Consider the following 26,011-nt stretch of genomic DNA (forward strand, 5'->3'; position numbering starts at 1 on the left):
ATTTTCCTGAACAAGTAGTTTTAACATACGTAGCATCAATTTGGCACTTAATATCCAGCAAAACTGGAAAGGGGGGGGGGCTCTTCTCCCCAGAAGCTAAACCATTTTTACATTTGGAGGGGAAAGAAAAACCCACACAGTGATTTAGGTAACTTTTGTATCTATACATATCCTTTTTTAAAAAAGAAAATGCACTTTCATATTAACACGGCATGTGAACGAATTTTAGATTCTCATATTTGTTATTATGGTCTGTAGCAGGAGTGATGTTATTATTATTAGCCTGTCTGTCCATGGGTACCCTGATTATACAAACGACGAATCAAAGCACCTTATACTATTTGCTGCTTCAGTTTGCTTGTAATTGCACCTTTTGTTATTGGCACACTTCATTTTCCCCACCTCTTGTCAAGCCTCCTTGCTCAGTAACGTTGGCTTCCTGGTGGGATTAAATATTTGACCTGCAGTATCACCCACTCAGTTTCTATTACAACTTTGCATCCACAATTGTGAATTCAGCGCTTCAGAAATAAAAGCTACTTCCATTTGTCTGGTTTGATTATTTAATCTCTGTCACGTCTGGAAAGAGACAACAGCTGTTGCTTATTTCGAACTGATGTTTCACCTTCCTTTACCACCCAGTGCAAATTTTCCTGGCAATTAAATTAATAAAGTAATTAGTAAAAATAATATCTGAAAACAAAAACATCATATATTAAAAATAAATCGACCCTGGGTGTTACCAAAGAGCAAAGGCTACCATGGTTGTGGCTTGGCCCAGCAGAATTTCCTAGACAGAAATGTGTCCCTGGAAAAGTTCTTGCATTTCCCAGCCTCACTTCTCCATGGGTTAGTGACTTGGGACCAAGGGTCACCAGCTTGATAAGTCCTTGGGAAAGGGGGAGGGGGCACATGGGCAGAGGCACTCTTGGTCTTGAGGTTTGGTCCTTGCTCTGGTAAATATGACCCTGTAAACTGGATAGGTGATCACTGCGCTTGAGTAGCACCAAAAGATGAGGGGCACTGCAGGTGGTGCATATTTTACATTTTCACTTCTGAAGCAGGATGTAAGGAAAGGAGAAATGTAGCTTAGTTTGGGTGGGAGGGCCTAGGCAACCATAGATGCCTTGTTATCTAAAAATTCTGTTACTGCTAACAACACTACCAAGCACCTTTGACCAACATTCGATTTTTTAAATTTTGAAATTAGTACCCGTACTAGAAATTCAACTTGGAAAAACAGCACTTTATGCCCTTCTAGTATCAAGAGTGGCACTCCCCACCCTTTCACATCTACCCTTGTGCATTATTCTCCCCTCTGAGCTCACAACACATTATGAAACGACACAGCCTTCCCGAATATTCTGCTGAATCGACATACTTCTCCCACAGCAGCGTGCTAACAGATAACAATTTCACTGGTGGGCTTTCGAGCTTCATCTGCATTCTGAGAGTGGAAAGGGACAAAGCAGAATTTCCAGCTGACAAATGGATCCACACCCCAGACCTCCTCTGTCAGCTCAATTTGCCGACGCCTGATCCAGTATGCAAATGCAATAAGAAAACTGTTGATGAAGTAAAGCCAGGGAACGTTCATCTCTATGTAGGCAGGAATCTGAACATCAAGTAACACAATGAGCATTTGAAGGAAAACAAAAGGTGCCCAGTTGCCAACAAAGCAGACCAGCAGCCGTGTCAAGAAATGTTTTGCACAGTCTCGAGGGCTGCACTCGGGCACACGAGGGAAGAACAACACAGTCTCGCTCTTATACAAAACCAGCTGAATGGGATGCACCATGTCCCTCACTTCTGACCAACACAGTACAAAAACCATGCCTATGATTGCCAGCATACCTAGTGAGAGCCAGTAGCTTTGCCTGCTGATGTAGAAAGGGCACTGGTATCCAGAATTGTACAGGTTTTTGTCCAGTCCTACAGCATCGCTGGGCAATGTCAGGACATAACAAAGAACCAAGGTCCATGTTAAAACCACAGCGACTGTGTACAATGATCTCTGACATACGTGAGAAGTAGTAGTTCGGGTTATTGTCAAGTAATAATCCAGGCCAGCCATCAAAGCAATGGGGTAATGTAGAATCCCATAGGTAACGGCCATAATCTGTGCCAAAAGGCAGATGTGATACGTGGTAAACCGGACACCCAAAACCATAAAGTCCTGGAAGTAGAAGATGAAGAACATGGTCACCAGAAGCACCAAGTCAAGCAGGGCTAGTGAAGTGCAGAAATGGATCATGAAACTTCCACGTAGAGTTGGCCTTCTGATTCTAAGTAGAAAGAGATTAAGCAAGACTTTTCCCAGCATGATGAGCAGCAGAGCTGTGCTAGGCTGGAAGATGTGGCCATGCTGGAAATGCAGAAAGGAACAATTCTCCCAGAACATGATGGCCATTCTTATAGGCGCTTAAGTACTCTGTTGAATTTTATTTCCACCTCCAGCTCATGCCTAAAGGAAAAGAAATAAAGAGACTGGTTAGTTTATTCCTGGATTCTCAGAAGAAAAGCCCCTTGAGACAGTCCAGGCTGTCTTCCTCAAAACTCAATATTCTTGGATGCCTGTACTAGCTAGGAACTTAGCCTGTTTGTCTACTGCTCCATCATTCATATCCCACTTAGTGTTATGAGAGAATTCAGGTCCCACTGCTTCTTGTACAGACAAGACACTCCAAAACATCAATGAATAAATCTTTGGTAGCCTTGGGCTCACCAGAGCAATGATAAAGCTGTTCTGACTGAGCAGTAATATCAGGGCTCTCTCAGCCTCACCTCCCTCACAAGGTGTCTGTTGTGGGGAAAGGAAAGGGAGGGGATTGTAAGCCGCTTTGAGACTCCTTCAGGTAGAGAAAAGTGGCATATAAGAACCAACTCTTCTTCTTCAGTAATATCAGGGCTCTCTCAGCCTCACCCACCTCACGGGGTGTCTGCTGTAGGGAGAGGAAGGGAAGGCGATTGTAAACCACTTTGAGACTCCCTCGGGCAGTGAAGAGCACGGTATAAAAAACAGCTCTTCTAAATCTATGGCATAGCCTCATTTGGAATACTGCATACAGTTCTGGTGACTGCACATCCAAAAATATTATAGTGCCACAAAAGGGCAACTAAAATGATTAAGAGGACGAAACACCTGCCTTATGAAGAAAGATGAAAGAAGTTAGAGCTCTTTAGAGTGGATAAATTATCACTGAGGGATAACATGACAGAGTAGGCAGAGAAAATACAAGAATTAGAGGGCACTCATTGAAATTGATGAGCAGTAGGCTCAGAACAAATCAAAGGAAGTACTTCTTCACTCAAAGAGGAACGAATACATGGAGTTCACTGCCACAGGAAGTGGTGGCAGCTAGAAGCATAGACAGCTATAAGAGGGGACTGGATAAATACATGGAGCAGAGATGCACCCGTGGCCATTAGCCACAAGGTATAGGTGAAGCACTCTGCCTGGGGCAGGGATGTTCTGTATTCCTGGTGCTTGGGGGGCAACAGTGCCAGGGCTTTGGGAGTTCTGGCCCAGCTGGTGGACCCCCTGATGGTACTTGGGTTTTGGCCTGTGTAACACAAGAGTGTTGGACTGGATGGGCCATTGGCCCATACGGTTTCTCTTATGTTCTTAACTAAAGCTCAGTGGACATTCTTAAAGCTGAAGAAATTGGATCAATAATTTCTAACTTTCTGGTTTTTCGTTTCAGGTGGGATTTTAATAGGCGTTTTAAAGCCAAAACCTCAGTACAGGAACTTCCTTATCCACTTCAAATACAATGTCAATGGAACTATGTACACACCTTCCAGTTAAAAAGAGAAGGCCAATATAAACAAACATTTTCAAGAACCTCATCCACATAAGAGCCCTGTTTACTATCCAGTAAATCAGACTTCATTATGATCATTTAACCCTTCCACTTATACCAAAATGGCTTGCCTTGGTCACCGTCCCTTGTGATGCTAAGAGTTAAATTTGGCCCGGCTCCAGTTTACTACAGTCTTAAATTTTAGTGCCCCATTTAAGTCAAGTTAAAAGAAAACTTTAGGCTGAGAAAGGCAAATAAGACCACATACCAAAAATGCTTTAAAACCACTCTTGAAAAAGGAAACTCTTAAGCAAAGTCTAAACAGGTCATCTTGCAAAGGAAGCTTTTAGGCTGCTTGTGTCAAAAAAGCTATACAGGGGGAGATACAAATAGAAAATACATAATAAAGATTCAGCGACACATAAATATGTCAAGGACAGTCTTGATTCAGGGAGGATTTTTACGGTGTAAGCTCAGTTGTCTCTTTAAGAGCCTTCTGAAGAGAAGTGGCTGTTGTATCCTCCCCGACCTCTGCCATAATCCAAACAATCAACTTCTGTTGTCATAGCCTGGAATACCCACAGCCTCGACCCCTTCCACCAATATAACCTCTGAATCCACACAAAGATTTCCCTGCTTGGTCGACTTTGATGTGGCACCCATCTAAAGACTACCTCCCCCCACCACCATTCATGGCTCTCAGAACATCTGACACATGCTCAGGATTGGCAAAGGGGGTAAAATCAAAGCCTCTTGACCTCCTGGGTTTCTTTGTCCTTGATCTCTACAGAAATAGGGCCAAAGGAGCTGCAATGCTGCTCAAACCTCAATCACCAGTGACAAAGTTCAGCCCCCCAACAAACAGAAGGCCAGATGGTGAAAAGAGAAGAGCTGGTTTTTATACCCCGCTTTTCACGGCCTGATGGAGTTCCAAAGCAGCTTACACCTTTCCCTTCCTCTTCCTATAACAGATACCCAAAGGTGTCATTGCCATCTTCAGGGCCAGGAAAAGCATTCTGTTTTAACCCTCACCCCATATGAAGAAAGGTTGGGGGAGCTTGGTCTGTTTAGCCTAGAGAGGAGACGACTGAGAGGGGATCTGATAACCATCTTCAAGTATTTAAAAGGCTGCCATATAGAGGATGGAGCAGAATTGTTTTCTCTTGCCCCAGAGGGACAGACCAGAAAGAATTGGGTTTAAATTAATTCAAAAGAAATTCGGTCTAAACATCTGGAAAAAGTTCCTGACAGTTAGAGTGGTTTCTCAGTGGAACAGGCTTCCTCAGGAGGTGGTGGGTTCTCCATCTTTTGAGGTTTTTAAACAGAGGCTGGATAGCCATCTGACGGAGAGGCTGATTCTGTGAAGGCAAAGGGGTGGCAGATTACAGTAGATGAGCGATTGGGATGTGAGTGTCCTGCATAGTGCAGGGGGTTGGGCTAGATGATCCGTTTTTCTGCCGATTGGCGACTTCCTTCAGCTTTGCAGGGAAATCTCCCTTATCTGATCTAGCTCCATTTTGCAGATCTATTGCTACTCATTCCGTAGCCTGATTCCGAATCAGATATGGTGCCAGATAAACACAATCACATTTTCTAACAGAAGCAATCTAACAGAATAATCTAACAGAAGCAATAGAAGCAACACCAACAGAGAGACAGAGATTAAAAATGGCCATGTGGCACAAAACTAAGAAACCAAACACTAGGATTTACAGGGATGTGGTGAATAGGCCTCTTGTCTATAAAGGCATCCTTGGCTATGAATTTATTACCTCTGTTCTTGCAGAACAGTTCTCTTCGAGCTCTCTCAGTCCCACCTACCTCACAGGGTATCTGCTGTGGCGAGAGGAAGGAAACGGTGTTTGTAAGCTGCTTTGGGACTTCTTTGGATGCTGAAAAGCGGAGTATAAAAAACCCAGCTCTTTTCTTCCGATCTCATCGAATTCTACCTTTATTTCACCAAATTGGTGTCAGAGTACTGCCTCTGGAGTTGATAGGTATAGGTTCAAATATCACCCCCAAACAGACATCTACAGATTATGACTTCTTGGAGTTACCTATCAGTTGCAATTGCCCATGACAGCCCCATGAAATCTCTACCACATATTGCAGTTAGGCAGCTGCACTTTTTTCCCCTGGCTGCAAACTTCCCAGGAGCTGATATAAACGAATGCTAAATTAGGTTAATCCAGCAAGGCAGTTCTTTAGACCCATGCAACCCCTCAAGACTGACAAAACTATTCAGGGAACTGGTCTATTAACAGGATTCCTTGTGTCAGTGTGTGACCAAAGCTCAACATGGTAGCCCCAACCTGGATAGCCCAGGCAAGCCTGATGGTGTCAGATCTCAGAAGCTAAGCAGGGTCAGCCATGGTTAGTATTTTGAGGAGGGACCTCCAAGGAATGCCAGGCTCATGATGCAGGGGCAGGAAATGGCAAGCCACCTCTGAAAGTCTCTTACCTGGCAGCCAGACGCTCTCAGGATCTCCTGGCTATATTACACCCATGCCATACTGATAAATAATAACAGCCAATTTGTACTCCTATAACTGGCACACCCTTACTTTCAAGTCTTCCAGGAACAACAACGGAGCTATTCTCACCTCTGGCCAAATCGCTGTTTCTAGCAACTCCATCAGCATTTTTGTTGAATGCTCTCATGCCTGTCGTGGGCCTCGGCCCATCCTTTGAAAACAGGATGATCCAGCGCTGTGATCAAACTCCAGGAGATCAGAGTGCAGGAGTTATCTGCACCAGCTCTGTAACAGATTAGAGAAATGCTTCAGCTGCAAAGGGATCTAAAACGGAAACATCCAAAGCTTGTACTTTCCAAGGCAGGGCTCTCCAGAGGGCGTATTTGGAGTGCAGCATCCAGCTGCGGACGCTTGCAGTTCCCACTTGACAAAAGAAAAACCTTCTACAAGAAAAACCTTCTAAATTCCTTGAATGGGAGAAAAATGCCCCCAAATTTTGTCATCTTTAGCCTTTTTAAAACAAAGAGGAGGGCAGGCGGGTATAGGTAAGGGTGAAACAGGACAGAATTCCCCAGCCCAACCAGCCCCACCCCAACCAGCCAGGACTGGGAGGAACAAAGTCGAGTTTGCCCCCACACCACCTTTACCCAGTCTTTATTGGAAGAAAACAAAGATCATGGCATCCGGCCCTCTCAATTCCTGGCAAATAGATGGGGAAGAAATGGAGATAGTGACAGATTTTATTTTCCTGGGCTCCAAGATCACTGCAGATGGGGACTGCAGCAAAGAAATTAAAAGACGCTTGCTCCTGGGGAGGAAAGCTATGGCAAATCTAGACAGCATCCTAAAAAGCAGAGACATCACCCTGCCAACAAAAGTGCGTTTAGTCAAGGCTATGGTATTCCCAATTGCAATGTATGGCTGCGAGAGTTGGACCATAAGGAAGGCCGAGCGTCAAAGAATTGAGGCTTTTGAACTCTGGTGCTGGAGAAGACTCTTGCGAGTCCCTTGGACTGCAAGGCGAACAAACCGGTCAGTCCTAGAGGAGATCAGCCCGGACTGCTCTTTAGAAGGCCAGATCCTGAAGATGAAACTCAAATACTTTGGCCACCTCATGAGAAGGAAGGACTCCCTGGAGAAGAGCCTAATGCTGGGAGCGATCGAGGGCAAAAGAAGAAGGGGACGACAGAGAATGAGGTGGCTGGATGGAGTCACTGAAGCAGTAGGTGCAAACTTAAATGGACTCCGGGGAATGGTAGAGGACAGGAAGGCCTGGAGGATCACTGTCCATGGGGTCGCGATGGGTCGGACACGACTTCGCACATAACAACAATAACAACAAATTGGAAGATTTACTACCCTACATCACTTAGCACTCAACACAGATTTGGTATACTAGGGGATGTGTTGGGCTGCTAGAGGTGCAGGGTGGGGTTTTGTTGTTGTTATTCCAACAGAGATACAACTTTCCGAGCCTACCACACAAGGCATTGAGCAGGCCTCAACACAGCCAGAGGAGGACCGGGACAGTGGCTCCGTTTCCATGGAAATTGGTGGGTACTATTTCGTGGGACTCCCTGGGATTTACAAAATGTGTTTGTTTGTATTTTTACTGTGAGCAGCAGGAAAAGACCCTCTTGGGAACAGGGTTGTCTTTTTTAAAGGTGGCATGGAAAAACCCACAGCTTTCTGTTGTGTTTCATGCACTATGAGTCCATAAATCTGGTTCTCCACAGATTTCATCCCACCCACACCACACGTCCTGCCTGACGCTCCTTGCAGGATCATTACCCCAGTGCCACGTGAAGCCCCTGGAGGTAAGCATTGGCAGTCGAATAGAGGGATGTTTAACAGCAGCACCATGAAGCCAATCAGAAAATAGAATCATAGAATCATAGAGTTGGAAAGGGCCATACAGGCCATCTAGTCCAACCCCCTGCTCTACGCAGGAAATACTAGGAAAGTGAACCAGGACTTTACTGTACCCTTTGGTAAGCAACAATACAAGTGCTCAAAACAGATTATTCCCCCTAAACTGAGAACATAAGCAGCATGTCTTATATTTTATGTCCCAACCCCAGAGTTCTTACAATTGCATATCACTTGGCAACAGGGATTTCTCAAGTCCTATTCTTAACACATAAACCAGTTACTAGATATAAAGTGTCATCAAATGGGGAAGAGAGCTCAGCAGGACCACAGTGTCCAAATATACACATGTGGCTGCTAAATAAACACAGCTCGAACCCATATAAATTGTCTAGGAACACATCAAATGGCAAATAACACTGGGCTGGAACGCACTGTTAAGTATGAACCGAAATATGGAAAGATGATATCAGCCTTAATACAAAATGCCGGCTACTCAGCGCCATTGTCTTCCCCATAACAAGCTATGGATGTGAAAGCTGGACCCTGAAGAAAGAAGACAGGAGAATAGATGCTTTCGAATTATGGTGTTGGAGACGAATCCTGCGAATCCCATGGACAGCCAAAGTTACCAACAAGATAGTTTTAGAGAGGAGCAAACCAACTATGTCATTAGAAGGGAAGATATTACGGCTAAAGCTCACTTACTTTGGACACATCATGCGATCAAACTTGGAGAAATCATTAATGCTTGGCATGGTCAGCAGCAAAAGGAAACGTGTTCGTCAAAGGATCCACTGGCTCAACATGATCAAAGCCGATACAGGGAAGACCATGGACCAACTGAAAGAGGGGGTCATTGACAGAGGTGTGTGGAGAAGACTTTACTATAGAATAGCCGAGGGTCGGACACGACTGAACGGATAACATCATCATCACATCTTAGGGAGTCCTTGTGCAACTTCAGGAGCCGTTTTGTCACAGGTTAAGGGTCCCTATCTAGCATGACACAAGAATTTAACCGTGTGTTTTCTGTGCAAAGGAGAACTGTACTGCCTTGTACAGGAAGGAAAAGAAAACCGATGATAGAAAATAAAAGTTAAAGCTGCTGGCTGGTCACTCTCTTGTTGAATTCATAATACAGAATAATCTGGCATTGTATTGGTTTTTGTTTCCCCAGCAGGTGGAAAACCTTTGAAAGAATCACTTAGAAAAAGTTCACAAAGGAACGCTCCCACCCCACAGAAGAGGGAAGGGTGCAGACGTGGGTGGTGAAACCAGCAGAAGCCAGAAAGGGAAGCAGAAATGCCTTGTGGACATAAAGCAACGCAAGGGAAGCTCACTACTTCTCTCTTGAGATCGGATGTGCGGTAGCACAGGGGTAGTCAACCTGTGGTCCTCCAGATGTCCATGGACTACAATTCCCATGAGCCCCTGCCAGCATTTGCTGGCAGGGGCTCATGGGAATTGTAGTCCATGGGCATCTGGAGGACCACAGGTTGACTACCCCTGCGGTAGCTGATCCGCAGCCCTGTAGATGCAACTCTTTGACTCCACCGGTGCTCTACATGTACATTTGCAGCTAAAGAGAGGATTACAACATGCTGTTCTCTCTGAGGCGCTTTCATGCAAACTAGCTCAGATTAGTCTGGAACATCTCACGCCTCAGGGAAATGGGGAATCTTTAACAATACGCCAGCCTTTCTCAACTTTTAGCATTGAGAAACCACTGTAAAATTCTCCAGGCTTTGAGAAACTTCAGAAGTGATACAATAAAATCAGAGTCCAGTAGCACCTTTAAGACCAACAAAGATTTATGGAAGGAGTGAGCTTTCGTGTGCAAGCACTCTTCCTCAGACTGTGATCTTCTTACATGACAGGGAATATATATAGCAAAAATCAATTCTGTTACATCAGTAGACTGTGTCACAACCAAATACAGCCAAGAACAAACATGACATTAATCTCTGTTCATCTGGTTTCTTGGCTTCCCCTCTCTTTACTGCTGTCTTTCTCAGTTCTGACTGAGCAGTGATATCCGGGCTCTCTCAGCCTCACCTCCCTCACAGGATGTCTGTTGTGGGGAGAGGAGAGGGAAGGCGAATGTAGGCCGCTTTGAGACTCCTTCCGGTAGAGAAAAGCGGCATCTAAGAACCAACTCTTCTTCTTCAGTAATATCAGGGCTCTCTCAACCTCACCTACCTCACAAGGTGTCTGTTGTGGGGAGAGTAGGGGAAGGCGATAGTAAATCACTTTGAGACTCCTACATATTAAGAAAGGTTGGGGGAGCTTGGTCTGTTTAGCCTGGAGAGGACATGACTGAGAGGGGATCTGAGAGCCATCTTCAAGTATTTAAAAGGGTGCCATATAGAGGATGGAGCAGAGTTGTTCCTGACAGAGTTCCTGACAGAGTGGTTTCTCAGTGGAACAGGCTTCCTCAGGATGTGGTGGGTTCTCCATCTTTGGAGATTTTTAAACAGAGGCTGGATAGCCATCTGACGGAGAGGCTGATTCTGTGAAGGCTCAAGGGGGTGGCAGGTGATGGAATAGCGAACAAACCAGACCGTCTGGGATCAGGGAGATGCAGGGCAGGTGATAACAGGGCGTACATCATACTGACAAAAACCTAATTCTGATGTAGACGGCAAAACTCTTTCTGGCAACACCAGACTGAAGGTGAGAGTTCATATGACAGAATGCTTCCTTCCCTCTTTTTTAAAGCCCTGCAGAAGCCCAATTATCCCAGTTTGGTCAAAGCTCCAGAGCTTGAGAACTAAGCAGGGTGAGCCTATGTATGTATGTATGTATGTATGTATGTATGTATGTATGTATGTATGTATGTATGTATGTATGTATGTATGTATGTATGTATGTATGTATGTATGTATGTATGTATGTATGTATGTATTTGGATTTTTATGCCGCCCTTCCATATTGCTCTGGGCAGCACTTGGATGAAAGACCACCAAAGAGGGCTGGGGTTGCTATGGAGAGGAAGGCATTGGCAAATCCCCTCAGCTCATCTCATGCCTGCAATGCCCCAAGCAAGGCCATGCACAAGTGGGGGTTTTTTTGGGCGGGGAGAGTAGGGTCAACCCCCCCAAAATGTTTAAATAAAAGAAATAATACAAAAAGTGACTTATTGAATTAATGAAAACCTATTAACAATAGTATGAAACAGAAAAAGAATTTTAAAATTCAAGAAAAAGAATTAAGAAGTTTCATGAAGGTTCTGGATTGTACTGTAAACACACACACCCCTTTAAAATTCTATTTAGGGGCCTGGGAAGGGGTCACCATGATTCAGTTGTGACCTGATGGCACTGCTAGTTTTCTATATGAACGGTCATATGGGGAAACATGTGTTCATTTCTGCCCTAACTGAGAGGTACTACAGCCCTCACCTGTCGGGAAGATTCAAGCGGGTAGCCGTGTTGGTCTGTCTGAAGCAGCACAACAAAATCAGAATCCAGTGGCACCTTTAAGACCAACAAAGATTTATTCCAGGCGTAAGCTTTCATGTGCAAGACTGATACAGACTGGGAAACAGTGCTTGCACTCGAAAGCTCACGCCTGGGATAAATCTCTGTTGGTCTTAAAAGTGCTACTGGGCTCTGATTTTGTTGTGCTGTTGGGAAGTGTTACAGCCAAGACAGGTTTTTTCCACCACGCTGCAACAGCCAGGCAAAATGTAACAGGGACTTTCAGGTAACTTTGCTGGAACTTAGAATATCCAAACACTTACGCACCAAGGAAACTGTAAGAAGCTGCAAATTCTGAATAAAAGGCAGGGGTGGAGAGGTTATTTCCACTGGGGTACTGTTTTGCTCAAAATCGCATCCTCCATAGATGTATTTCTCCTTCCACCAAGAGATAGCTGGCCAGGGCTGATTTTTAGGTGGGGGGAAACCCAAGGGTTAACTGGTAAATTAGCTTCTTCCCATCTTCTGCTCAACCTCCTATGGTTGATTTTCTTTTGAAAACAAGAAAAATCCCAACCACTACAAAAAGTTACCATCTGGACAAAGTTTCACACAACTGCTGGTCACATATGAAAATGGCTCTTTGCTATCATTGCACCCTTGAACAGTCCTAAAAAAATTTCCACCCTCTGATTCCTTATGGAGAATTTCCAAATCACAGGTCAATATATTTTTTTTACTCCAAAAGCACTTGAGTTTCCAGAGTTGCAGGGCAGAAAAAATCAACAGGTGAAGTTTGCACCCATTTACTGCTCCTCCATTGATAACGTGTATTGTACTTCTGCCTGCTGCACCACTGCAGAACAGCACAGAAGTCAACCTCAATAAAAAGCGTCGAGTGGAAAATCCTTGAAAGCCATTCGACTTGCATAGGGCAAAAGGGTAGTTTCAGAACAAAGCTTGGAACAAAACTTTTTTTTTTCCCCTCCCTCGTTGGTAATTCCTAGAAACAGACCCCGTTGCAACGCTGGGTGAGGAAATGGGTCCAACTTCCCCATCAGCCAGAAAGCGCGGCTTGCTGGGCTGTTGCTGGCCGCTCTCCCCACACATCCAGCTTTTCAGGGCTACTGTGAAAACAGCCGCTTAAAGCTGGGCAGCGCAACCCTGCGGGGTTGTTGGATGCGAGACCAAGGAGGTCGCTCTGCTCTCGCCTCGAAACCCCCACGAAGGGTCGCCTGAAACCGGTTGCGATGGCACCCCCGGCCATAACCAGCGTGAGGACAACGGAAGAAAAGCCAGGCATACCACCCCCAGCCCCAGCCCCAGCCCCAGCCCCAGCCCCCTCGGGCAGGAAGCGAAAAAGCTGCTTGCACCACTTCAAATGATCCTCGAGCAAGCCTACCCGTCGACCGCGTGTGGCCAGCAAATGCACTCTGCACTTGCTCAGAGGCATCGTCCGCCGCCGCCGCCGGCATCCCAGACGAGCGCGGGGGTGGCGGGGAGCCCACGCCGCGCAGGAGCAGCAGCAGCACCAGCAGCCGCCGCCGCCAAGCCGCAAGCCCACCTGGCTGGAGCGGCGCCTCACGCGAGGGCCCGGGCTCGGCGGGCGGGCGGGCGGCTCCCCTTCGGCGCCCGGCCGTGCCTGAGCAACAAGCGCCGGCTTGACAGGCGGCCACTCCCCGGCCACGCCCGCCTGGGAGGGGCTTGTGCTGGGCGCTCGCTCGCTCGCTCGCCCGCAAGGACCGGCGCGGTGGCGTCGAGGGAGGAGGCGAGGGGCGAAGCGTGCCTTCCCTCCCGCGCCGGCCTCAGCGCCCTCGTGGCCTCACCCAAAGCCCCCCTTCCCCCCCCCCCCCGAAGGGCCGTTGCGGCCAGAGCCGCCTCCGCTCCCCGCCTCAGACGGCGGGCGAAGGCGTCCCTCGACCAGGTTGCGCCTCCTCAGCGCCCTCGCCCTCCGCGCCTGTTCGAAAGCCGCGCCACAAACTTCTCCCTCACGGTGTTTGGTGCGAAGCGCCAAAAATCTGGCCGGAGTCAAGCTCCGAAATCACTTCTTTTTCACCCAGATTTCCCTCAGGCAGTTGGGAGTGGCCAGGCCTTTCCAGGCAGCCTCCGACACACACACGCCCCGAAAGGCCTCATCCAGCATTTTTTATTTGCCCCAAATAATCCTCTTGACATAAATATGCTGCCATTTTTTAAAAAATTACATTTGTATGCTGAGCTCCCCTAAGGTACACGGTGGTTCACGTAGAACAGAACAATACATCAGGCGCAATGATTATAATGAATGAAAATGAATAACAGCAATAAACTTGAGAAAATAACATTCAACATAATAAACCAGGGGTAGTCAAACTGTGGCCCTCCAGATGTCCATGGACTACAATTCCCAGGAGCCCCCTGCCAGCAAATGCTGGCAGGGGGCTCCTGGAAATTGTAGTCCATGGACATCTGGAGGGCCGCAGTTTGACTACCCAGTCTAACAGGACCGTGGTTGGCCCGATGAGTTGCATGGGTTCAAGGGCAGGAGGTTTGGGGCCCAGATGTTATTTAGTTTCCTTCAACCTCAACCTAATGCCTGCTGGAGGAGCTCCCTTTTGCAGGCCCGGCAGAATGGTTTTACGTTTTTAGACTCAAAACAAAACAAAACAAGCCTACATTTAGAAACAAAAGTATTGTTTGTTTGTTTGTTTGTTTGTTTGTTTGTTTGTTTGTTTGATTTCTATACCGCCCTTCCATATGGCTCAGGGCGGTTTGCATACAACATGTCAGGACACTTTTTTTTTCTCTTCGCATTGTGGCTTTATCCAGTGTTTTATACATTTCAGGTTTTAAAGGAGGAAAGCTGCAGGAGCAATCCCTACTGAAACACGTCCTGTTTTATTTAATTGGGCTTATTCCTAGAAGAGCCTTCTTGGGATATCTCTTTTGATTCTGACTACTTCACAAGATAAGCATAACAAATCAAAAGAGCAGACAAAATAGACTATTGCTCTTGTTAGAATCCCCTTTGGGCCCACCCAGGTAAAGGTAAAGGTATCCCCTGTGCAAGCACCGGGTCATGTCTGACCCTTGGGGTGACGCCCTCCAGCGTTTTCATGGCAGACTCAATACGGGGTGGTTTGCCAGTGCCTTCCCCAGTCATTACTGTTTATCCCCCAGCAAGCTGGGTACTCATTTTACCGACCTCGGAAGGATGGAAGGCTGAGTCAACCTTGAGCCGGCTGCTGGGACTGAACTCCCAGCCTCATGGGAAGAGCTTTCAGACGGCTGCCTTACCACTCTGCGCCACAAGAGGCTCTCTTGTGGCGCAGAGTGGTAAGGCAGCCGTCTGACAGCCTCCCAGAACTACCCTGAAATTTTGAAGGCTGTAACTCAACCCCGCCCCCCTAGGCCCTAGGAAAGGCAGGAATGCCGACATTCCCATTATAGTCTATGGCTCCATTGTCTTCCATGGGCACCAAAGCCGAATCGGGCTCTTTGTGTGCAAGCCTACTCATGATCCCATAAGGGATGGCATTCAAAAGCACTATGCATCTATAATGTTATGCATAGGCATTGCAAAGGCAAAGGTTTTTTTAAATTATTAATGGCATCGCAGGACCTTTAAACTGCCTCAGAATATGGAGGAAGAGGCTTAGTTGCCTGAACTGATTGAAAGGTGGAAGCTTGACACATATCAGATGTGTTGCTCTCTTCTGCCTCTTCCAGCAGCAGGTGAGGAGGGTAAGATGCACAAAAAGAAGGCAGACAAAGGCGAGACAGCAAAAAGGTGAAGGAGGGCACAATATAATGCCACACTTTGCCATTCCACCGGTTTGACGCTATTTTTACTTACATGTGGAAATGCCCCATGAATTCCCAGCTTCCTTTTGTAAAAGTCTGTAGCGTCTTTTGTTGCAGAGCATTTTCACATGTGCTAAATAATGCAGTTTGAATGCACTTCAGTGACCGCTTGCAAGTGAATTTCACACAGTAAAACCCAATTGCAAATTGGACTGAAAGTCAACTGAAAGTGCGTTATTTAGCAGAACAAATTTTGAGTCCAGAGGTACCTTTAAGACAAAAAAGTTTTATTCAAGGTATGAGCTTTCATGCCACTTCCTCAGATACAGTGTGGGTAAAAAGTGTATTGCTGATGTTTTATTATGAATAACGATGAACTCCATTGGCACAACTACAGTGGCACAAAACTGGAGCAGCAACAGTGGAACCCCAAACCTGTCCCCATGTGGAAAACATATTACTTAGAGGATGCTAGAATAGCACAGCAATCCAGGAGCACCTTAAAAACTAACAAAATATATTCCAGCATAACTTTCCATGAGTCAGAGCTCACCGATCTGGAGTATAAATCCATTGGCTTAATTTATACAAACAACCGAAAAGCGTGAAAGGAATATTACAAAAAAAAGGAGAGAGAGAAGTCATTTCATAACAAGATCCAATCCAAAAAGTAATCATGCAGAAGTCTGATTGGAATTTTCATCTTAGGGAGTGGTAGGCTCCTTGTCTTCAGAGATTTGTCAGGAATGCAGGGGCTTAGGGTTTCCTGAACCAAGTACAGGGTGGGATTATATGGCCTCGCAAGTTACAATTCAAAATTGTACGACTAACTTATTTTCACCCAGTGGGGCTGCCAGCCTGCCAACAGCCACCAGTGGAGGGATGGGAGGTAGGATTGCTGGATCCAAACTGGGCTGGAGATTTGGGGATGGAGCCTGGGGAGGACAGGAAACTCCTTGGGGTACAGTGCCATATTTTTCACCTTCCAAAGCATCCATTTTCTCCAGGGAAGCTGATTTCTGTGGTCTGGAGATGAGCCGTAATTCCAGGGGATCCCCAGGTCCCACATGGAGGCTGGCATCCCTAATACTCGGGTATTTTAATGTGTATGTTTTGTTCTACCAGGTATTCTGTTTTAAAGAACAAACATGACATTAGCCTCTGTTCATCTGGTTTCTTGGCTTCCCCTCTCTTTACTGCTATCTTTCCCTAACTTGGTTTGGTGTGATCTTTCTGGAAAGATCACAGCCAAAGAGCCTTTGTGTGCAATGTGAATCAGAAAGTGCATTTTTGCAGGTCCTGACCACAACAGTGGCATTTTCTTCATCTCAACCCCATAACCATCATTTCCCCATTCATATTGCAGGGCTTTTTCAGGGATTGCTAAATTGCTGCAGCTCTGCAACATGAGAATGAGGTAATGCCATGATGTACTCATTTCTAACTTTCTTATCTTTAAATAATTTTAATAATTCTTTTATCTTTAAATAATTCGTTAAGGGCCCAGAGGGCAGGCCCTGTCCGTGATGAGGAAGGGTGTTGATAGGTCCCTTCCCCCAGACTGACTAATCGGGAGGCGCAAAGCACCTCCCAATCCGCCCCCCTTCCAGCTTGCTTGCATGCGGCCGGCCGCTGTCATTTCCTCTCTCGCCTTGTGGCCAGCCGGTCACTGCCTCACAGCATGCCCAGGAAGGGCCGGCCCTTGCGGCCCTGCCGCCGCCTACACCTGCACGACACCTGGTCCCGGCCCACATGGCCGGGTGCGGACCGCGCCGCCACCCACCGCAGCTACGGCCGGCCGCGGCAGTGCCTACGGCTGTGGCACCAGCCCCTGTCCCGCACACACACAGCCCGCCCGGCCTCGGACCCTCAGGACACCATTATGGCGCATGCCCAGCGCCGCCACCGATCACCTTGCCGCCTACGCCTGCAGCCACACACCCGGACCCTCGACTGCGGCCTCGCTTCCTGCTCCAATGAAGATGTAGGCCACGCCGCGGGATGGAGGGGCCCAGGCCGAGCCGCCCCTGCCCCAGCACGACCCGCCAGACTCGCGAGCCCCGCTAGCGCCCGCTGCATTCAGCCTGCAGCGGGTTTATTTACTAGTGTATCTATAATGACTGTAGTCCTTTTTGTTGCAGAGTGATAAGGGGAAAGTGCAGGAAAAATAGAGAGCCATTCCGCATCCGGTTAAAAAAGTAAGAGTCTTACCCTTTTCAAACGCCATATTTTTGGCGTCATAAACGCCATATTTGCATGGCGTTGTAAACATCCAGCATTACATCTGCAAACTGGCAGATAAATTTTAAAGTACTTGCAGGGGAATCCACAAAACTGGATTACCCCTGCCATGTAGCACTAGCAGGATGAGAGCAGCCAGAAAGACACTTGCACAAGACAGGTGTAGTATCAAAATGGCTGAAGTAGCAAGATTTCCAGTTCGAGTGCCTCCCTCTCTCTTAACTCAGAATGGGGCTTTCGTTTTTTTTTAAAGCTGCCTGGAGCAACTAATAGACACACAATTGCCCAGGCAGAGCACAAAATAAACTTTTCCCCACCAGTTTGCACGTAAGGCATGCCTCTTCCTCAACAAACAAACAAACAAACAAATCCCCCCCAATTTTTTTTAAGCTTCAAGACTCCAGATTGCAAGAGGGATTGCAGTGAAAGGAGCCCTATGCATCAATGAATAAATGCATATACGTTTAAACGAATAAGTCCCATAAAAAAAAAAATAGCAGGCATCACAGCCCCTTTAAAAGAGCGAGAAAGGTGATTGGCCGCCTGTCTTGTTTGACAGGTGGAAGAGAAGAGAATGTCTAGCGCGTTTCCCTCTTCCACCATTTCAAGCAGCCGTGCAGGATCAAATTCGGCTCTCTAGATTAGAAGCTGCCCCTCTTAACCACTATACCAAGCTGGCTAACAGATTCTGTGGGAACGGCTCTCCTTGTTGCTATGTATGGTACTGGGTGTTTACTGTTGCTGGGAGGGCAATACTTTGCAAGCTCCTTACCTTGATCTAAGCTTAAGGGTGAGAACATAAGAAAAGCCCTGCTGGATCAGACTAGTGGTCCATCTAGTGGCACCCTATTTCACAGTGATCAATTAATTGCCCTAGCGGGCCAACAAGAAACATAACATTCATTAAATCCACCTAACCCACTTTTAAAGTTCCCACTATTTGGAAATCATAAAGAAAACAACTGGTGAGCAATTTACTGGTTGTAGGAAGAATTTACTGATTGTAAGTGTGGCCCAGCACCAGGGGAGGGGGGAAAGAAAACTAAGTTTCCTGAAGCCACAGTGTGATGGCATAAAGCATGATTCACCCTGTTGATGGACAAAAGAACTGTAATTGAAAATTATGGGATGAGCAGAAGACTATCCAAGAAGAAACTGCACCTATTTCCCAACCATTTATTATTTACTGGCACAAAAGACATTAAGAATTGGTGGGAAAGCTACTGAGAATATTGGGTGAATCAAATGCAACGATTTCAGGAATGAACTCAGAAGAACAATGGGGACATGGCTATGGCACCATGAAGATAGATGCAGTTCCAGGAAACTTGGGATGACCTATTTAAAAAAAAAATTCAAAATATATACTCTCCAAACTAATTAATGAAATTAACAATCCTGAAAGTTGCCTCAAAACAGTTTTGAGACCTCAAGGTCTGTTTTAAAGATTCCTGCATCCCCTTGGCATCATCTGGGCACGGGGCTCCCTGTGGGTGGGCAGGTAGTGGTGAATTTCCTGCAATTTGTAGGGTGTGGACTAGATGACTCTGGAGGTCCCTTCTATGATTATATGATTCTCTCTACTGGTGAGTCTCTGCTAAGATGAGTCAACAATATGCTTAGAGAAGAAAATGAAGACAGACTCAGGGAACAGAGGCAGAGTCTGATATATCAGACCAGGAATTTGAGACTAAAAAAAATCACCGTGGAGAAGGGATATTAAACATGCTATTGACTTGGTGAAGACAGAAATATTGGCCGGTATGGTGAATTTACTTGACTCTGCATTAGACACACCAATTCTGTGGGAGACACACCAATGGAAAAATTAGAGGATATAGAAGCTACAGCATCAGAAGTCTTTGCGCTAGAAAACAATATTGAGGGTCTTAAAAATGCCACTGGTCTCTAAATTTGTTCTTCTGCTTCTGACCGACATGGCTACCCACTTGAACATTAAGGGTAGTTAACTATAACGGGGGGAAAGCTTCGTGTTCTAGTTAGAATGTGAAAATACAGTGAAAAAGAACTAACAAAGATGCAGAACTAACGAAGGTGTAATAATATCCAAGTTGTGAAATGGAGGAGCCGACGGAAAAAGGTAATTTACCCATATTTATGGCTGCATGGCTCACCTCTTTGATACCAGAAATGGACTTTGAACATATTTATAGTGCTATCATCATCAAAGGTTCAATAAATAATAATTCAAAGCCTTGAGATATCATAATCTCCTTTGACCGTTTTATGTGGAAAGAAGTGGCAGTCCGTCATCTTAAAGGGAAAGAACAGTTTTCTTATAATGCAAACATTGCAAGATTTGGCTTTAAAACAGTGCCGGGAAATACCTTTTACTGATATCTTAAAAGAAAAAGGAGTCAAGTTAAATTGGGGTTTCCCATTGGTGCTGATTGTTCATCAAGAATGGGAAACATTAACTGCTTCAAATGCTAAGGAAATATTGAGGGCATTTCCACACAGAATAGTGAGATGCCTCCTACCTGCAATAGTGTGATATCAAATCACGCTGTTTCTCCCCTCCACACTTTAAAGCCTTCCTGTCGCGTTGTATTGTGTTTTCCCCTTCTCACGTGCAAAAAGCAAATGAGAAAGTAACACACTCTTTCATTCTCTGCTCCTCAGCCGGTCAATCAGTGGGGTCTAGCCCTTTTTTAAAAAATTGAAACTTATATTTCAATGCATATTCGGTCCTATGTAGGCACGTTGCCACGTTAGTTAAAGCCCCCCACCCCCCAAAAAATACCAACCAAATACGGCCAACCGGCAGAGGCAGATTCCCCAACCACCAAGTGAATTCAAACACCATTAAGTCTCCCTTTCGTCTTTAAGAAGATAGTATCTTCTGGTTTGCTTCTCAGTTCAAAATGTCTTTGTCTTAGAGATTTTAATTTTTTTCTAGACCTCTTCCGTTTCTAACAAATCTAATTGTTTTTCTTAATTCTTTTATCTTTGCTAGTGTGTCTTTATTCGAGGGGGTGTTTTTTTGTGTCAGTGGTTGGGTGGGTGCTCTTGCTCCAATTGCTGGATTTTATCTACTATTATCATGGTTTATTTCAATTTTTCTCTTTTCTCCTTGGCGACAACTGCTAATAAGATTCCTCTAATAAAAGCTTCGGTTACTTCCCAAATTGTAGCTGAGGATATTCCTTCTGTATTATTTATTTTATTTTACACTTTCTTACTACCTCTTCTTGAAGTGGGAGAGTATCAGTTAATGTCCATCTCCTCCTTGATTTTCTGACCCACTGCCAAACTGCTTCTAGGGGATTAACTTCTGAAAATATCTTCAGATGATTCTCCCAGCTAAGAGATCTTTAAACCCCACACCTAGGAATGGAAATACAGACTTTTCAAGATAAGGCCCACATCAAGTTCCCAACCAACTCTGGGTTGGGAAATACTTGAGATTTGGGGAGGGGGTAGAGCCTGACGAGATTAGGGTTTGGGGCAAGGAAGGACTTCAATGGAATACAATGCTATAGAGTTCCCCTTCCAAAGCGGCCATTTTCTCCAGGTGAATTGATCTCTGTCACTTGGCAATCAGCTGTAATCCCAGGAGATCTCCAGCCACCACCTGGTGGTTGGCAACCCTAGGTCGACCTTTGGGGCTTTGGAATGACAAGCAATAGTAATTTCAGGTGGAAGACTGGAACAGGGGAAACGGTATCTCCATTTCGCCCTTCTCACAACAGTCTAGCTGTAGCCATCCAAAACAGGATTGCACCCCCAGACAGTTCAGTGCCCAGTTCAGAACTTTCCCACTCTTCTGATGGGCAGCTCAGGACACATCACGAGGCATTGGTGTTGAATGAGCTTCTGCCTCTCCCTTCTCCTAGGCTTCGGATGGCTCTTTGTAGCATCAGGATGACAGCGGAATGGGAAGCGTGGCAAAGGCAGGAAGGAAGGACTGGGGAAACCCTGGCAGGGCTGGTGAAGAAATATTATCTGGGTGCTCAGTTTTGTGACTCCTTCCCCTTTGGTGCATATTAGCAAGACATGATACATGCTCAGCAGAGGCTGATGAAAGTGGAACCTTCACAGATCTCTGTCGCCCACAGGGATTTGGTTGCGGCTGATGCTTCTGTTTTGACTCCCAGAGCAATGAACGGAAACAACTCTAGAGTGGGAAAACAATGCAGGGGAGAAAGGGTTAAGAGTGCCCTGACAAGTGGGAAGTGTACCTTACAAGGAAATGTTGAAAGAGTTGGGTATGTGTAGCGTGGAGAAGAGGAGGGCAAGGGGTGATATGACAAGTCTGTTTAACTACATAAAACAGGGGTAGTCAAACTGCGGCCCTCCACATGTCCATGGACTACAATTCCCATGAGCCCCTGTCAGAGAATGCATTTGCTGGCAGGGGCTCATGGGAATTGTAGTCCATGGACATGTGGAGGGCCGCAGTTTGACTACCCCTGACGTAAAAGGTAGAACTTGTTTACTGCAGCTCTAGAGACAAGCACTAGGACCCGTGGGTTCAAATTACCAGAAAAGAGGTTCTACTTAACTAATACTAAGTATTTTCTGATGATGAGGCTGTTCATAGATGGACTTTGCTGCCTCAGAGGATGAGGGAGTCTCCTTTGTTGGAAGCTTTTAGGAGGTTGGATGAGTACCTGTCAGGTGTGTGTGATTTTTAAGTTCCTGAGAAGGTGGGAGGCTGGATGGGGCAGGGGCTGGATGTCCCTTTGTGGTTGGATCAGTTTTCATTTTAGGGCGCAGTCAAATAACCTTTTGGCTGCCCTGTTAAGAGATCCCCACAACTCCAACTGGTCTCATAGACTTTCTAACAAACTCCTCTTGAGGAGAAAAGTACATATAAGTTCATAGTAAGGAGACTGGAGGACATTGAATATCAATCCTTACTGTCGTTTACATCTTCATCTTGCTCTCCCCGTGTATGGAATATTATCCCATTATATAAAGTTATCCCACCCTACCTTACTATTATTGAAGATTACTCCGACAGGAAAGCTTCCATGCATGCTCGGCTTAACTCTTTCCCTTCTAGCGGTCTCTTAGGGAGGTTTAACCGCATGCATTTAGCAGAGAGACTATATTTTCATGGTTGTATGGTTCCCGATCTTCTTCCTCATATTATTTTGTTTTGCCCCAAGTTTTCTTTATACCGCTACGTGATATCTGACATTCTATCCTCCCTTCAATTCCACTGTGACGAAACTGTAATAGTTAATAAATTACTTGATAGCAAGGATCCTGCCCAAACCACCTATACTGCAGCATTTTTAGGTAAGGTTTTTAGAATTAATTCCTTGTTTTTAACAAAACTGAGTAACTCCACTTGATTTTTAAATTTTTTTACTTTGTATCTCCGTCCTTGTGTTGTTCATTATGCCAATAAAGGCTTCTGAATCTGAATCTCTCCCTTTGTGGTCTTTTACACCTCTGTGTGATTCTGATACGCAGTCCACATTCCCCTGATCAAAAATACCAGCCCTCAGATGCAGTCAGCTAAAGAGAAAAATTGGGAGCTCATTTACAGCCTTTGCTCTAATGCTTCCAGGGCCCTTTCTGCACACATTAGTTAATGCATTTTCAAAGCATTTAGAAGCATATTTTCCTGTTCTGCACAGGAAAAATCCATCTGCAAAAGCACATCGAAAGTTCATTATCTTATATGCGCTGAATGAGCCCAGGAAAACATTTTGTGTTGGCTAGGACATACTGTAACCTCCATGGCTCAGGGTGGCCTGATCTTATCTGATCTTGGAAGGATTTGGATGGGAGACCACTATCGGAAGTGCAGGGTTACTATGAACAGGCAGGCAATGTCAAACTGTTCTCAATGGCTCTGTTGACTTGAAAAATCTACTGGGTTGCCTTTAGCCAGTTGCAACATAACGGCTCTTTCCACCCCCAATTTATTGGCCTGGTATCCAGACTGAAGCAGGCTGGCCGCGCCAATCCAAGAGAAAGAGCTTTGAACATAGAAGGCATCTGGCCAGGGGGCAGGACTGGGGAAGCCTCTGGGCTGCAACAGGGGGAGGTCAAGGGGGCAAAGGAAGGAAGTGGCGGGGTAGGAAAGGAGTTTCCAAACCAAAGTCAGGGAGGCAGTGGGCAGAGGGGTAGTGAGGTAACTGTGCCCTTGTTAGGGTGGGGGGCAGATGGAAACTGCTTGGCTAACCCCTCATTCTGAAGCCTCTTGAGAGCGCCCCAGCCGAAGAAGAGGAGTTGTTTTTTATATCCTGCTTCTCACTACCCAAAAGAGTCTCAAAGTGGCTTACAATCACCTTCCTCTCCCCACAACAGACACCCTGTGAGGTAGGTGAGGCTGAGAGTGAGCTCTGACAGGACTGCTCTATGCAAAGAGCTCTTGTGAGCGGCCCAAGGTCACCCTGCTAGCTGCCTGCAGAGGAGCGGGGAATTGCACCCTGCTCGCCGGATTAGAAGCTGCCGCTCTTAACCACTACACCAAGCGGATTATGTATGGGTTGCCCGAGGCAAGACATCTCCTGTTAAATTGACAGCTGTGCCTTAACAGCAGCCATTCCCTGGAGGAGGCTTCCATTCCCTGTGCTCTGTAGATGTGCTTAATGCCGGGGGCATTGGACGCTTGCACAACCTTTCAAACTGAAGCGCCTCAACCTGGTGCTTGGGTTGGCTTTCATGGTTGCGCCCGCAGAAAGAGGTGTTTTTTCCTGCCAAGCCAAGGGAAGCCAAGTTCCATCTCCTTTCTAAAAACAAAACACGCCCAGCTGAACTTTGTACTTTGTACAGGCTGTTTTCTCGCAGCTGGAAGCCTGTTTCCTTACCAGAATTGTTTATTGTTCTATGTGACCCCCGTCCGCTACCTTCACCGCTTTGGGCCTTTCCCAGGCTTTGACTGGGAATGAATTAAACAAATTGAAATAACAATAAGTGTTTCACAGTGTACACAAACAGCAAGAAAACTCGGTGAGCCACCTGCATGGCGCATCTTTCTGATCTACATCAACAGGTATTTTAATCCCCGCTGAAATATTAGTTCCCTTGCTGCCGGGAACAAACCAAGAAGTGGGAACTGCGCTGGAGCAAGTATCCAAACCCTTCCCGGTTTCTGCCACCTGTTTTGGTCTTTCCCTTTTATTGACTGTTCTGTTTTCTGTCTATGCAACTTAAAAGTCTTAGGAGTGAATTATTGTGGCGGACTCTCTGCTCTGCCCCAATCGCTAAGGTAATGCTATCTCTGGGAAGACTGAAGTATGGTTATGTCTCTCTCCGGCTAACGGGAGACTATCATAGTTGGACTAGATGGCCTGTATGGCCCCTTCCAACTCTATGATTCTATGATCTCAGGCTCTTCACACCTAAATGGACTAGCAGGGGAAGCAAGGGGGACTGGGGGTTAAAACAGAGCAGTGGTCACCTGACGTCAGCAAGGATTTTGAGATGTAAGCATCCTTGTACTTTACCCACATTACCCCCTGTGCTGCCCTAGCCTGGCACACGCAGGGTTAGTGCACAAAGTTGCAGCCACACTAGGAAGCACCTCGGCTGTGCTTAAGAACAAGCTGAGCTGTCACACCAAGTGGCTGCACCTGGCACTCAGCCTTCCTCCGATGAATGAGCCCCACCTGAGCCCAACCTAGCCTGTTGCTGTAGTCTAAGCCGAGCACTTTGCCTGCGTGTTGCCAACGTTGTCCTCCTGCATCCCCTCCTGCGCTCTGGAGATGAGTCCGGGCTGTTCAGGGGTGTTGCTGCAGGCTGAGGTAATGCTGGTGCAGAGGGCATGGTGCTTGTCCGGCTGGGACCTGGTTGTGGCTCCCTATTGGGACTTGCCTCTCTAAGCAGCACCTTGCTGCTTTGCTCCAGCTCCTCCACTTCTTCCTCTGAGGGAGCTGGCAGAATGAGCTCAGGCCGTGGTGCAAAGGCACCCTCTGGAGACGGGGCCATGACACCCCTCCACACACACACACACACACACACACACACACTCACAAAGCAGACATGCACACATGCTGCAGTGGATTGTCCTCTCTCTTTACCCATTCTCTCCAGTGGGTCAGCAAAGCAGCACTCAGATACCGGCAGGGAGGGCAGAAGAGCCCTTCGTGAAGTCAACCCCCCCCCCTCCCCAGCTCCCGTCCACTTCAGTTCATCTCACTGGTCCTTAGAAGCCACACAGAGAGAGCGTGCTTTTCTTACAGGGTGTCACACCAATTATTCATGTCATGTTTGTTCCACTGCGGAGCAGGCTTTCTCAGCCAGGGTTTCATGGACCCCTGGGGGTTCTTGACGGCCCTGGAAGGCTTTTCTGAATAAATGGGAGTTAATGACTTTTTAGACGTATTTTTAAAAAATTGTTAAACATTTACAAGGTGATATGACCATATATAAGAGCCTCTTGTGGCGCAGAGTGGTAAGGCAGCAGACATGCAGTCTGAAAGCTCTGCCCATGAGG

At 46.3% G+C, this 26,011-nt stretch overlaps 1 protein-coding gene across 4 annotated transcripts; it reads right to left on the reverse strand.

Annotated features, from left to right (window-relative positions):
• Window positions 1-1,225: 1,225 nt before the first annotated feature.
• Window positions 1,226-20,117, reverse strand: GPR160 (G protein-coupled receptor 160). Of its 4 annotated transcripts, XM_077348437.1 has the most exons (4): window positions 12,971-13,286; window positions 6,407-6,562; window positions 4,072-4,172; window positions 1,226-2,464 (listed from the first exon to the last, which is right to left on the reverse strand). In XM_077348437.1, exon 4 carries the CDS (start codon window positions 2,408-2,410, stop codon window positions 1,400-1,402), a length of 1,011 nt encoding a protein of 336 aa, XP_077204552.1. In that variant the 5' UTR covers window positions 2,411-2,464; window positions 4,072-4,172; window positions 6,407-6,562; window positions 12,971-13,286; the 3' UTR covers window positions 1,226-1,399. The 4 variants fall into 4 exon arrangements, with proteins under 4 accessions (XP_077204552.1, XP_077204551.1, XP_077204550.1 ...); XM_077348436.1 differs by lacking the exons at window positions 4,072-4,172; window positions 12,971-13,286 and adding an exon at window positions 20,094-20,117; XM_077348435.1 differs by lacking the exon at window positions 4,072-4,172 and having other exon boundaries at window positions 12,971-13,280.
• Between the last annotated feature and the right edge of the window lie 5,894 nt (window positions 20,118-26,011).

The sequence above is a fragment of the Paroedura picta genome, chromosome 8, assembly GCF_049243985.1.
Source record: "Paroedura picta isolate Pp20150507F chromosome 8, Ppicta_v3.0, whole genome shotgun sequence".
In the NCBI taxonomy this organism is placed as follows: Eukaryota; Metazoa; Chordata; class Lepidosauria; order Squamata; family Gekkonidae; genus Paroedura; species Paroedura picta.

Coding starts and splice junctions, on each gene's coding strand:
- GPR160 (XM_077348436.1), bottom strand. CDS start 2,410: ATGGCCATCATGTTCTGGGAGAATTGTTCCTTTCTGCATTTCCAGCAT.